Source organism: Apus apus, chromosome 7, assembly GCF_020740795.1.
Source record: "Apus apus isolate bApuApu2 chromosome 7, bApuApu2.pri.cur, whole genome shotgun sequence".
NCBI classification, from domain to species: Eukaryota; Metazoa; Chordata; class Aves; order Apodiformes; family Apodidae; genus Apus; species Apus apus.
The window spans coordinates 4,664,023-4,678,686 of NC_067288.1; the positions used below are offsets into that span (position 1 = coordinate 4,664,023).

Here is a 14,664-nt window from a genome sequence, read left to right on the forward strand (position 1 = left end):
CAGAGCCAGGAGCACCTTGCAAACAGCAGGAAATGCAACGAGGCCAAGCACACGTGGGTTGGGGCAATCCCAAACATGGACACAGGCTGGGTGGAGAATGGACTGAGGGCAGCCCTGAGAAGGACCTGGGGGTGCTGGTTGATGAGAAGCTGAACGTGAGCGAGCAAGGTGCACTTGCAGCCCATCCTCTTTGATATGGGGACTGAATTGGGGTTCTGGGAGGTGTGTTAAAGCACTGACCATACTGGAGCACATGGACCAGAGATGGGTCTGTGCCAGGTCCCCAGCTGCACCGGTTAGTGGCCTTGAAGGGTCTGAGAGGAGGAATTGCTTTCACAGCAGTTACTTTTCCATGTGTACATGTACAAAATCACTTGTTGCTTGTTGGCATAAGCTCCCATGGTGTCATGGTTGTCCCTAGGGATGGTCAGCACTCAGCTGAGCTGCTCTTCCTGAAGTTTGAACAGTGTGAGCAGAACTTAAGTATTATGTAGATCTGGGTGTGTTTTTTCTCTTGCTTTTTGGAGAGTGAGGGCAGTGCCTGGCTTCATGTGGGGCAGCAAAATTAATGACTTGACCAGAGAGGAGTTTGCTCCTGTTGGGGTTTTCAGACCTGAGACCAGCTGGGAAACCTCCCTGATCCTTGATACACCCAAGAGCTGCTGCAGGTCCTTTGGGCATCGGTGCCTGTCCCCTGGGGTCTCTGGTCCTGCTGCAGTGCCAGCCACCTACCAAGAGTCATATGAACTCTGCAGTGAGATGCAAAAATTCCCCCAAAACAGCACCTGCCTTGACAGCTCAGTGATGGGGAGAGCACTGGTACAGCAGTGGTCCCAGGGCTGGGCTCCTCTGGGCACTGTGGAGGGTGAAGCTGGGAGTGTGATGGGCAACACTAACTCCAGTGCTGGCTCAACATGATCTTTGGGAAGAGGAAGAAGAGGAGGGAGATGGGAAAGATGGAAAGAGAGAAACCAGTTGGCTTTTTAGCCCTTTGTGCCCAGGGACATCACCGGGCTCTTGATCTAGAACGCTTGCAAAGGGAGAAGGAGTCTCTTTGTGTGTGTTTTAAAACACAGCACAGGAAAAAAAAGTCCTGTCACGGAGGTATGAAAATTTAATCAACACCCAGAACTCTTAGCAGCTCAGTAGCAAGCACAGATCTTTAGTGCCTCTGCAGCCATTCCTGGCAGCCCCTGGCCACACAGGTGAAGCAGGGTGTGCTGGGGGGGACACCTGGGGGCTGCCAAAAAGTCCCTGGCACCCATGGCACTGCAGGACACGGCCCCATCCTGCTCCTCCCTACCAAACGGTAACTGCTGAGTGTTTGAAATGCAATTCAGTTAGGACTTCAGAGAGAAGACTTCAAGTTCCACCCAGAAGGTTTAAAACCTTCCTTAACTTCTAACAAAACAAGCTGGTTTTCCCCCAAACAGCTCCCACTGCTGCCTGAGCCAGCAGCTCTGGTGCTGCCAGCCGTGGGTACTGGAGCCCATCCCTGATGGGCACGTGCACGACAGCCAGCCTGCCTTACCCTCCTCTCCCTTTGGAAGCAGCATCTCTTCACATGGCTCTTTCTCTGCACTCAGCAAAGCCAGACCCCTCACCAGCTTGCCAAATGTTCCTGCCTTTTTTTTTTTCTTCCCTTTCCCCCCCCCCCCATCTTTTTTTCCTTCCCGTTCTCCCCCCTGCCCCCTCCTTTTCCTTCTGTGTGTGTGTGTGCTGAAGTGACACAGCAAGAAACAAACTGTGTCTGCTGGATCCTCAGCTTTGCAGGCATGTTCTCTCAAAAGCTCCCTGCCCACATCCTCCTCCCTGCCTGCACGGGAAAGTCTCACTTTCAGAGACCCCCTTTCCAGCAGGATTGGGGCAGCCAAGGCTCCAATGCTCCAGCTCCAATGCTGTGGTACCACCCAACAACTCCAGGCTCAAGGAGAAAGAGGTAGCAGGGGGGTCTCAGCCTTGCCTGGTCCCCACGGCTCATCTTCATTAAGCCTAGGCTCTCTCATTTCATTAGCAGATTTGGTGCTGGTGCAGCTTTGTGAAGCTGTTTCTGCACCTCTGGGTGCATGTGCTGCTGTGGGTCTGGGCTGGACTGGGGGGTCTTGGGCTGAGTTGGGGTCCTTGAGCAAGGTCGTGCCTGGGTCTGTCGCCCCACAGCATCATAGCTGGGCATGTTCCTGCATTTTGGAAACATATTGTGGGGCCTGAGCTGCCCCTCTGGGCTTGCAGCATGCTCAAAACAAAGCAGGGATCCAGCCTGGCAATCCCCTTTGGAAAAGCACCTCAAAGCTGATCCCATGAAAACCATGTCCAGGCTCTGGGTTCATCTGGAGAGGCAGCAGTGCCAGCAAGTGTCAGCCCCTCATCTGGGGCTGGGGAGGGCACAGGGGGAAGGTGGAGGGTCAGGAGCAGAAGTGGGGCAGCAGAAGGGTGCTGGGAAGGTTGTGGAGGCAGGAGGAGGCATATGTGGGGTCTGTGGATTGATGCTGGGTGAGGCTCCTTGTTGGATTGGAGATCAGAACACAAATTGGTGTCCAGGCCTATTTAAAATGTTTTTAGTAACAAAAATGCAACGTGTTTGGGTTTCTCCTGTCTTCCCTTCCCAGACACAAGCCTGCTTGTGCACTGTGGACTTTGCTGAGCATCCCAAGCCCTTCTCTAGGGTCTCCTGCCTGCCCTGGCACCCCAGGAGGTGCCCACCCTTCCCAGAGACCCTACTACATGGCCATGGCAGGACTGTCCCACTGCAGACCAGCCCCAGCCTTGCAAAGGAAATGCACCAATTTCCTCATTAACCTGAAAGCAAAGTGTTTTCATTCACATCTTGTCCAGTGCTGGGGTTGCTGATGGATACCAGGCAGGGCTGGTGGGGGGTGAAGCATGACCCTGCGTGTGGGAGATCCAATTATTGCAATTACAGGGAAGCAAAAGATCTGTTACTGCACTGGAGAGGGTGTCAAGGTCTCGAGGGAACTGATTAGGCCAAGGAATCTGCTGTATTTTTTTTAATTATGGGGGTTTTTTTGCCCTTTTTGCTGGGCTATGGAGATGTTGAGGTTGTTCCTGCTGGCCTGCACGTGTTTCTCAGCTGGATGAAGCCAGCCTGGTTTGCAGGGTGAGGGACTGTGGAGGTAATGCTGAGGAGATGCCACCTGCTGTGGCAGGGGCACGGGGTGTGTCACCACCAGGCAAAGCCCATTGGGAGCTGCCAAACCAAGGATCTGGCATCCATGTCACGGGAGCTGTGGTGGTTTTGCAGCCACTGTCCTAGCAGGTCTGCTCTCACACTGAGCCCCTGGGAAGTGCTGGAGAAAGCAGGCACAGCACTCAGAGCAAAGCCTCCTGAGATCCTGGCTTTCCCTGTCATCCTCAAACCCTCTCTCTAGGATCACTCCTCTCCAGGGACAGCCTGAAGTGGGAGCCCAACCCTGTTGCTAGACACCAGAGAGTCCATCAGTGTGGATTGCTATTGAAGGAAGCCCAGCAGCTCCTTACATCCTGCTGCTTCCCAGTGAGTTGGGTGCCCCTGTTCTTGGTCCCTAGTCCCCCTCCCCAAGCTGGTGGACAATGAGTGGCCATTAAAGGCACCCTGCCCAGCCTGGACCTGCTCCCTGCTTATTTTTAGGTGGTAGAGACTGAATCTGTGGTTTTGTTTTATTTTTTTTTTTAACTTGTTCCCTTATAGCAAAGAATTCCTAAAGTTTCCCATGTGAGCACAGCCCGAGGGAGGGTTCGTGTGGGCTGGGAGCTTGTGCTTTGCATTCGACTCGGGTATATATTTAGATTTCTTTAGATTTCTGGCCCCCTGAGTGAGACCTTCTTTTGCAGCTCCCTGTGCCTTTTCCCGCTCTTTGGGGGAAAAAAAAAAACCAACAACCAACCAACACAACCAAACCCACAACACGAGATCTGCTGAAAGAACAATCCCGTGCTGGGGGCTGAGAAGAAGGAACTGGCAGGGGGGTCTTTTGCCAGGGGGGGACCCACCACGCTGGCTCCATCACTCCCTGATGGTCCTGCTCCCACACCTTGCTGGTGTCCTTTGTAGTCTTGGAGGCTTTGCCAGCAGTGGGGCAGGTCATGTCTGTGGCAAAGATGTGAATCCAGAGGTTCGGCTCCTGCCAAGGTATGGCTGGGGGTCTCTATGGGTGCCTTGGCATGAGAAACACCCTTGGGTGTAGGTCCCTTGGGGAAGCTGTGGCTCCTCAGTCTTCACCAACAATCTTGTGTTGGTGTCTCCAGTGTGCCTGGAGGCAGCAGCAAATGCATCTCTTGGTCTGGTAGGAGAGCTTAAGTGATGGAGGTTCAGGCTGGTGGTGTTCATAAGGAAAAGGTGGTTGTCTTGTAAAGAAGAGAAGAACCAGCAGAGATCAGCCATCAGGAAGCTCCTCCATTTCCCAAAGGGTGAGCCATGGGGCCTGGTCTCCAGCACAGAGAGCCAGGAATTTCTTCACTGAAGGAGTTACAAATTTTGTATTATTTGGGCATTCAGCTCCCTCTGTCTACCATGACCCCTGCACGTGATGATCTCCTGATACCTTCCCCAAAGGTGGTGGGAAGGTGCAGCAGCCCAAGGCAACGAACCACCGATTGTGGAGGGATATGAAGAAAAAATGATGTCTCAGAGGGATGGGAAAATGGGTTGTTCAGCCAAGACGACTGCACCCTGGCACTGAAGAAGCTGGGAAATCCTTTCAGAGGTGGCAAGAGTCATGCTGACATGGACCTCATGGAGGGTGCTGAACGGGGCAGCGAGCAGTTCCCCACCTCTGCAGAGGGATGGGAGGCACAGGGAAGTGACCACTGAGGAGATTTGGGCACGGATGGTTATGTTTTTTTTGGTCAACACCAAGACAGAGGCAACAAAAAGGGATGGGTGATGGGAACCAGGACACGGGCACGAGCACAGCTGATGTGGAAGCCGAGCACCAAGACTGTTGCACCCGCCAGCCCGGCCCTCGGGGCGGTGTTTCCCCCCCGCCGCGCTTGGAGGGAGCTGGCACATGAAATGGCAGGTCTGATAACAAGTATTTTTAACAACTCCATGGAGTCGGGGGAGGCACCATCTGACTGGAGAACAGCGAATGTGATGCCTATATTTAAAAGCTGGGAGGGGGAGGGGGGAAGGGGGAAAGCAAGGCAGGAATAGGACTGTGAGCCTGACCTCGATCGCATGCCATTTTGGAACAGATTTGGAAGGCAAAAGAGGAAAATGAATCATGGGTTTGCCAAAGGTAGGTCATGCCAGGCTAACCTGGCATCAGAGACCCAGAAACGTGTAGAGCTGCTCTTTGTAGTAAAGCTTTTGCTCTGGGAAAGTGTGAAGGAAGCAGAAAAGAGGGGAAGGAGAAGAACTCTGCGAGGCGGGCAGGGAAGTGAGCAGCGCTGGGACAGCGTTGGGTGGTGGTGAGGGGACATAGTGGCTGGTGGCAACCAGTGAAGCTCCTCAGGGATGAGTCACAGGCTTTCCTGCTTCCAGCATCGGCTGGCTTCCTGGAACTGGGGGGATTCAGGCTGCCACCCCAGGTTGGAGGAGTTTGAGGGCTGGAGGAAGAGATGTGGGATGCAGTGAGAAATGGAAAGCCATGTGCTTGTTGAGGAACAGTGAAAATGTCTCCTAGGAGCCCAGGTCTTGCTGCTTAAGAGTGGAGAAGGAGGTGAGGAGTGAGTGAGTGCAGGGTGACCGTGGTCAGTGGTGACCTGGAGGAGCAGGGAAGTTTGCAGGCAGGATGGCAAAGTCTTGGTAGCATCACATAGGGATGGAGTGGGACCCTTCAGGACCTGAGCCTGGTGTGGAGCAGGGGAGGAGCTACTAGATAAATTAGGGAGGGAGAGCCAGTCATGCAAGAGAGCTGGAGGGAACTCACTTTGGCCAGCAAAGATGTGGGGATGGCCATGGTAGGTATCTATAGATACATCAGAGTGTCAGACAGTATTTCAGCCAAAGGCCAATGCTGGTAAAAGAACAGAGGGATGTATAAAATGGTCACAAAAAAATTTAGGCTGAAAACTAGAGCATCTGACAGAGCTTCTGATTGAGGAGCCTTCCAGTGGGAATAGCAAGGTTTCAAGGCAGTGTTGACAGGAGTTTGGGGGAGATGAGATGGTTCGTGGGGTTTCCCAGGCAGATGTGTGTGTGTATACACACATGCTGTCCTGCCCTCTGATGTCTTGCTGTGCTGGATGCTTGGTGGTCCTGCTCTCCACCCCAGGCTGTGGGAGATGCAGAGCCTGTGAAACCCCAAACCTCTTGTGTTTCCCAGACGAGTCCTCTCAGCTGGGATCTCTGCAGCCTGGGTGCTGCAAAGGTAGTGGAGCAATTCCTTCAGCTCCTTGGGGAATAAAAGGGCAAATTCTGTCAGTTGGAGGGGCTGAGCAGGTACCAGATGATGTGCTGGAGCCGCCACATCCTGGCTCAGCATCATCAGCTCCCGGTTTTGTAGGGAGCATTGGGATGTGCCCAAGAAATTTAATCTTGGGGCTGTGGGCTCCCAGCAAAGCTGGCACCAGCCAAGGGACTCCTTTGGCTGCTCAGGGCAGGTCTGTTCCTGGGGCTGCTGGCATTGGCCCGGGTGACTGGGACCATCCCTGAACTCACTGTGACCAGTGGTGTGTCCTGGGGTATATGAGGTCCATGGCCACATACCATGGCTCTGCATCTCCTCCCCTGCCCCAGTAATGCCCCTCCTTGGAGCTGCTGGCTGCTAGTGGTGCCAGACGTGCAACCTCCAAAACCCCCTAAAATCTCTTTAATCCTCTTTACCTCTCCCCCCCCATGGGTGCTGGGAACCCAAATGCATGTAGAGATTGGGATCACAGACTCAGATTTGGTGGCTGCAGGTCCCCAGTGCCATCAGGTGTGGCTGTGTCCACAAAAGGCCCTGGGAAGAGGTGGTCTGTGCACCCCCTCCCAGTGCTGTGGTCGGTGTCTGCAGTGGGATGTGCTGGTGTTGCCTTCCTGCCTTGGGCTCAGCGTCGGGGCGGTGGGGACCCTCAGCTGAGGTTCCCTTTGTCACCTCACTCACCAGAGGAAGGCTCCAGCGTGGTGGCCTTCTCTCCCCCTTGGTTACGTGGTGCTGAGGCGTATGGTTTAAGCACTAGAGTTAGGCTGCTGGTTGGTAGAGATGGTGGGACTGGGTGATCTGAAAGGTCTTTTCCAGCCGGAGCGGTTCCATGAGATGCTCTTCTCCCCTTGCAAAGCCTCCTCCCGGCTCCTGCACTGGCCGACCAGGAGACGTGGTGCCAATGACTCAGACAAAGATGAGGGCTTAATTAGCATGGGGAGGGGAGGGAGGGAAGCGAGAGAAAAGAGAAAGTGTCGTTCATTGCAACAAGATTGATGCCACCTCCCCCAGACAGTCACGTTCTGCCGCATCACCCTCCAGCCCGGCGTCATGTGCGCTGTGCCTGACACTGGAGGACGAATGGGGCCTGGGAAGTGGCTGTGAGGAGCAGAGGGGCACTGCTTTCTTAAAAGCCTGGGTGAAGGAATGTCTGGCAGCCCTGAGCAGGGCCTGCCAGCAGCCTCTTTATCTGTCAGGCTTTGCTCTGCGGTCAGAGCTCTGCTCTCAGCTCCTTGCAGCTGGGGGGACACACCGAGGGCAGGAAGGGTGTCTGCAGGGTATTAGGGATGATGCCATCAGCAAAATACCCATGGGAAGTTGTGGGTCTTCTCTGCACCAGCCCCTTTTCCTCTGTGCATGGAAGGACAAGCACTGGCTGCCTCTTTAGCCACCAGCTTCCCTAAGACACCTTCTCCATCTCCCCTCTGCCAGCACCATTGCTGTGGGGCTGCTTTGCCCTGTCTGGATGAAATGCACAGAGGAGCACCCAGTCAAGCTGACTGCACACTCAGCACCCCGATTTTGGGCTGCAGGGCCCTGCACCTCTCACTATACCACTGTCTTACAGCCCCTCTGTCCCTGCAGAGATGGTTGGAGGAGGCAGAGTGGTCCTGCCCCATGAGGGCTGAGGGGCACGGCTGGGGCAGGATGCTGAGGGCATCAGGGCACTGCTGTCCAGGACCCCCCACCTGGGCATGCCTGCCTGCACAGGCAGCTGCCTGGAGCCCATCAGGGCTTGATGTGCATGACTGCATTGCCCTGAGGAGCCTGGAGTGAGGATCACCACCACATCTGGGCCAAGACACCTTCCCTCTGCCCCAAGTGCTGGTGTTGAATGTAACATCACACATGTTGTTTTTTTCTTTTCCCCTCCAGACCAATGATGCCTTAGGAGCCACCTGGAACTGGCTGTACTTCATCCCCCTCATCATCATTGGATCCTTTTTCGTCCTCAACCTTGTCCTGGGAGTGCTGTCAGGGTAAGCAAGATGCCATCCTTCCCCTCCAGGCCATGCCTATCGCATGTTTTCAAGCCCTGAAGTTGGCCCCTGGTATTGTCGTGTCCTCCAGGAACCCAGTAGCTGGTTCCCCTCCATCTGTACCTGCTTGTCCCACAGCAAGGGACCATTCCCTGCCTCTGCTTAGCTCCTTTGCTCCCCAGAGAGCTGGGCAAGGGGCAGTGATGAAGATGCTTTCTCGTTGTTTCACCTTGCTGAAGAGCTGGTGGGTTTGGTCATCTGTGAGAAATGGTCAGTGTTGATCTTCTGGCAGCTTAGGACCTACTGGAAGGGAAAGACATGGAGGAGCTTTATGGAAATGTGCTTGAGTCCTCAATGCGGGGTCTACGTTTGCTGGGTGATGGAGTGTGGTGGGCTTGGGACACAGGTGGGAGTGATGCTGTGGCCAGGAGGATGTGCCTGGTGCCAGTGTGGGATGCACACTGGTGAGAGTGGGGGTGCCTGAGGTGCATGTGGACAAGCCAGGATGTGCAGACAATGCAACTGTCCCTGTTCTTCTCCCAGGGGAAAGGAGCTTTTATTCCAAGCCATTAAGCTGGGTTTGGAGAGGAAAAAAAAGGCTTCTTGTCTCCATGACAATGAGCTGTGGCTGCATCAGCCTCTCCTCGACCACTGGCAAGGACTGGTGCATGGGGAGACTGTGTCTTCTGCACTGGGCTCCTCTGCACTTGTTGCAGGTGGCAGTGGGGACCCTATGCCTGGCAGCAGATAGGTTTGTTTTTTTTTCCTTATCACCCATCATGGCAAAAAAAAACCATACCCCCCATAGCACTGGTTTGGCCAGGTGGGAAGCTCTTAGATGGAGGGTTTAATGCGGAGACTGGTCCTGGTCATCTCTGTCACTGTCCTAAGTGTCCTTTCTGAGTTCAGGTATGATGGTGGCTTCAAGAGTGCTTCAGGAGTGCTTGTCTAGAGGAGCAGGCTGGGCTTTCAGGGTCTGTTGGTGGGTTGAAATTCCTCAGCTCTCAGTCTGGGGTCAGACTGAGCCCAGGAGCTCGAGGTAGAGGCTGCAGGGAGGGAACTCTAACGGAGGGTGAAGATGTCCAAGCAGTGTTGGGTGGCTTTTGCATTTCTTATGCCACTTCTACCTTGGGGCTGCTTGTCAGCATCAGGTGGGAGCCTTCCTGCCGAGCAGCAGAGGGGGGAAATTAAGAAACTCGGGGCTGGACAGCTGGAAAAACCCACTTATTTCGGTGTTGAGGTGTGCGGACGTAGCGTGTTGTATGGACACTGAGGCTTCTGCTGCCCGTGCCAGGTGCTTTCAGGGTAGAGTAGCTCTGGCCTGCAGAGCAGGCATTGGCAGGAGTACCACGAGGTGGCTGGTGGGATGCCCAGCCCGTGCCCTGGCCCAGGCTGGAGCCGTGTGAGGCAGCTGTTCCCGCGCCTCCCGAATTGGCTGGAGCTGCCTGGGGCTCTTCCCAGGCGCCGGCTGGCGTTCCCACTGTTTGTTTATTGCTAATAGGGTTTGTATCGGGGAAGGATGCAAGTGGGTGGGTGGCCTAATTGGCAATGGAGATGCTCTTGTGGTGTGCCAGCTACCTAGGGAGAAGTGACTGCTCAGCTCCCCGGAGGGGTGAGCGGAGGAGGCGAGTTGGGCTCTGCTGCCCCACGGCAAGGCCACCACGTGTGTCCTCCCTCCTGGCCATGGCCATCTTCTGCAGCTCGGTGGATGAGGTACCTCAGCAGTGGTGAACCATCCTCTTGCCAAGGCTGCTGCCAGAGCTGTGGAGGGGTGAGGCAGGAGAAGGTGCTTCTGCACACAAACAATGCGAGTCCTTGACTCGATAAGAAGGGCTTCGTTCCTCGTTTCACTTACTTAGTTTTGATTGTTTTTTACATTTCTCACCACCCTCCTGTGCTGGAAGAGAGCACCTGGCTGTGCTGTGGGAGGAGAAGGGTGAACTTTCCATCCCTCACCCTCTGAGCTGGAGGAGCAGACAGGGTCTGCCTGCACCCCACATGCCCCACGGCTGGGCTGAACTGGGAGAAGAAGGTCACGTTGGGGATGAGCTCCATGGAAGCACCTCCACACAAGGGAAACCTTTCCCCAGCGTTAGGTTTGGAAAGCTAGCAGCTGTGCCAGGCTCACTGAAATCCTGGTCACTCTGTGAACTCAGGATACAGTGGCCAGCCCTGGTAGCTCACTGGCAGAAACCCAGACCCACATCGTTTCCAAACTGCCCCTTCTGCACTGGCAAACGATGAGGTCTGCGCAGGATTTTCCAGCCTTCCTCCCAAAGTTCACGCTCACATGCAGAGCTGCCTCTCCACCCTCGTCTCAGCAGTGGTTTTCCTTGGGGAAACAGTCAAATACCCAAGGCAGGTCCTGAATGTGAAGAGGCAGCAGGAGGACACTTGAATGTTTAACTTGCCACCACCAGAAGTTTGCTGGAGCCCAGATTTAGCAATCTTCTGGTTGCGATGCGCAGCTCTCCCAACAGTCAGTTCCCCAACTGTTAAGCTGAGGCATGACCTCCGTGATGTAAACAGCCTGGATCCATCTGCTCCTAAGCACAAAGTATGTGGGAGAGGAAAAGAAATGATTTCCATCCTGCCGAGGCTCCTCAATCTTTCTCTCTAAATACGAACACGCACTGGAATCACATGCATCACTATTAAGAGGAGATGGAGTCACTCCAGGCAGGGGCTTGGAGAACCAGTTCTTCTGGGGCTTTGGCATTTCTTACTGTGTCTGTTAATTTTCCCCCTCTATGGCTGCAATTATGGATCAATTAATTCTAACTGAAATCAGGAAGGGAGGAAAAAAAACCCCAAAAAACTGGCCCCGTTCCTCTTTGAGAGCAGGTATGAAGCCCAAGGAGATGTGACTGCTCAACTTTTAAAGCTACACAAGCTGCTTAAATAATCCTGGCAGAAGAGGGTCAGTGGGAGCGAGCAAGAATGGAGCATCAGCTAAAATTCCTGGCAGCTGGTGGACTTGGGAGCTTGGGAAGATGCTTGAGACTCATATCCAGTGCTGCTTCCTGCATCTTGTGGCTGATGGTTGGTGTCACACAACACCAGGCTGTGGTGCACTCGCAGCTCTGCCCCTCTTCTCAGGTAGAACCACCGTGGTGCGGAGAAGGAATTGCATGCTGCAGCCATGGGATGAGGTGGAGGGCTGGAGGGGATGTCCTCCTGCCCTTTGGCTGGTGGGATGCAGAAGTTGCACCTGCCTTGGGCTGGAGATTTGCAGGCCTGCTCTCCCTCCCTTGTGAAATGTGGTTTTTTGGTTGTGGGTTTTGGTTTTGTTTGGTTGGTTCCCCCCGCCTCCCCCCCTCAGCTGTTTCTCATATAAAACCATTTGGATCCATGTGTCTGAGCCACATCTCCAGAGCAGTGCAGACCTGGTTAGAGCTGCACTGCCTGGTCCCCACCACCTGTGGCTTGCACAGTGCCCTGGCAGCAGTAGTGCCATCCCAATCCTGACCACAGGTCCTCCCCTGGCCATTGCAGAGGTCCTGCCTGCTTTGCCCCCTCCCACCTAGAAGATGGCTGATGTCTGGCTTGTCACTGGGAGCAAGAAGATGAAAGAGTGAAGATGAAAAATAAGCCACTCTTGGAGGAGTAATGTTGAGGACTCACGTGGAGTTTCTAACACCAGACAGGCTGTGTTTTGACTCCTTCCCATCTCCTGTTCCTACAGCCCCTGCAGAGAAAATCTCATTTACGATTGCCCTCCTCCATTCATCGCCCCACCTTGTCCTCCTGTTGAGGACTGGTAGACTCCTTTCCTCTCTCCAGTCCCAGCCCCTTTCCAGGGTGACAAAGCTGCTCTGATCCATGCTAATTGTGGTCCACACCAACAGCTGAGTGGGTGCAGAGTGGAACAGGATGCTGCCTGACCAGGGAAGGCTGAGCCCTCAGGTCTGCCAAGGAGAAGACCTCTGGAAGCTGGTGGCAGAGCAAGAAGTTGAGCACGATGGCAAGAAAAATGAAATCCATCTGCCTTGTACTAAACAAGAGAGTAATTTAAATCCTCCTAATTGCTTCTACTCATCCTGGTGATGTTAAGTCTTTTCTCCCTTTAAGTCTTTTCTGCCCCCCACCCCCAGTTCTTGTGCTAAGCCTTTGAAAGAAACGACTAATGTTATAATTAAAGGATCAATTTGGCAAGATTTCTTTGTCTTAAGATCTTCTTTCTTTCAGGTTGGGTTAGCACTGCTTTCCCAGTCTCCGGAGAGTTTTCTTCAGCTCCTTCAGGAGCCTTCTGTACCATCTCTGATATCTTTTCACTTGACTTAATTTGAATTTCTTTCCCATCCAATTTTGAGGCATAACAAACGATGAATAAATTACGTTTTATAGCAATTAATAATAAGGGCATGGAAGGAACAAGTGCACACTGTCAGTGGAAGCAGAGGGGTTGGTTTTTTTGCCAGCTTTGTGGAAAACCTGGGACCTGTGCATTTGAGCTGGATCAGGTGGCTTGAATCCAAAAACACTGGGAAGAGGATCAATGTCTTGGAGGTAGGTGGTTTGTGGAGGGGAAAGTAAGGAGACACATTGTCACAATGCAGGAAGGCTTGTGGGGAGATCATGAGGGACAGGAAGATGCCAACAAACATGGCCCAGAAATGCTGCATCAGAAGAGTGAAAGCTTGGGAGCGTGGCTGTTGGTTGGGCTTTTTTTTGGTGGTTGTGGGTTTTTTGGGGGGGTTGTTGTTTTTTTTTAGTGGTTGTGGCATCTCAGGGAGTGGCTCAGATGAGATGTGAGATGTTTCTGGCCGTTGTGTGTTTGGAGATTCATTAGCTGGACCCGCTTTTGCCTGGGTGTGAAGAGGAGGAGGATGGAGGAGGACACTGCTGGGGCCACGCTTGGTGAGACGTGGCCACGCTCGTCGCTTGGTTCTGAGGAAGCTCTTGTGTCACCGACGTGGTATTTGGACAGGAGTGAAGCAAAGGAGCCTTTGAGGTCTTCATCTGTATTCAGCAGCCAGGTGGGCATCCATATTCAATGAGCACCCTGCTCTGCCATCCCACCTTTCTGCAGAGGGCTCCCAGCCCTTTCCAAACACCCTCCCTGACAAGAGCTGTGCGTGTCCTGTGTGCCGTGTCCCCCGGTGTCCCAGGGGACAAAGGCTTCTCTCACAGCCAGCCAGGCAGGAGGGGAAAAAAAAAAATCCACAACAAAGAGCAAAGAGGTTACTCTGACTTTCTCCTTTGATTTCTCTTTAGAAATTATTTGCCAGCCTGTCTCAGCTCCTTTGGGTTTGCTCCTATTTGTGCCTCCTTGTAAATCTGCTCTGTGGACTGCCTGTTGTCTAAGGACTGTGGGTGAAAAGGCTCATTTTTGATTCTCTTGACAAAGCACTTGGCAGATAGTTCTTGCTTACAGAATGCTTTTGGAGTTGCTTGTTCCAGATGGTCGTCATTTCTGTCATCCTGCTTAATGACAGCAATGGTGTGGCCATGGCTGCAGCTCTTTGACTTGGCAGGTGGCTTTGGAGATGCCCAGTTCCCCCATGACCAGCTCCATCCTTGCAAGGGGGTGCTGGTCTCCTGTTGGGTGAAAGGACAGGATGTCCTGAATGAATCACGCAGCATTATCAGTTCTTCAGATCTCGTAGGTGGCTGTTTGTTTGTTTTGCAGTGGCAGATTGACATATCTAGCAGTTGCATTGTGGGTTTCACACTTGATGGTTGGTTCTGAATTCATTGTATTTGTGTGTTGGAGGCATCAATTAGAGAGCTTGGAAGTTCCTGGGAAGTTAACATGATGAAATGTTGAAAATTGGTGGCTTTTTTCCCCCCTGTACTGTAACTCACCTGTGATACTGGCCATGCACTTTTCATCTGCAGCTCACTGTTGCTTGCAAAGAGGGACTCTAAAGCTCTTCTCCACTTACAAAGGATAAAAACTGGAGCATAGAAGGGAAGGGGAGGAGTGACATTTCCCCAGCACTGCATGAGCCAGTGGGAGTGATTGTGAACAAAGCCCGGGGCTCTTGAAGCAGTGAAGCTGTGCTGCTCATCCCAGCCCTGCCTGATAAGAACCAAATACCATCCCAAGCTTCCATCTCTGGCTCTGGGGCTACCAGACCCTCCACCACCTTTCTGTACCTCTCTGGCAGCACGGGTGGACTGTGCAATTGCTGCCTCTGGGGGACACAGGTGCAAACCTTAGTGTTGTTACCCTTGGAAAAAGGTTGAAACTGAGACTCTACAACGTTGGTGGCTCCCTTCTCCTAGTGACATTTGTCCTCTTTGTCATTTATTTTTTTCTTCTTTGAAACAAGAAGCTCTGCGAACTGTTGGCTGCTCTGAGCCCAACCCAAGTGTCATGGAAAACCTGCCTTTCT

The 14,664-nt window shown here is 53.3% G+C and overlaps 1 protein-coding gene across 7 annotated transcripts in view; it reads left to right on the plus strand.

Annotated features, from left to right (window-relative positions):
* Window positions 1-14,664, plus strand: part of CACNA1E (calcium voltage-gated channel subunit alpha1 E) — a 110,525-nt gene that overhangs the window by 42,561 nt on the left and 53,300 nt on the right. For all 7 annotated transcript variants that reach the window (XM_051624697.1, XM_051624692.1, XM_051624696.1 and 4 more), the window contains one exon: window positions 8,220-8,323. In XM_051624697.1, the coding sequence (XP_051480657.1) occupies window positions 8,220-8,323 (104 nt within the window). The remainder of the gene's footprint in view (window positions 1-8,219; window positions 8,324-14,664) is intronic.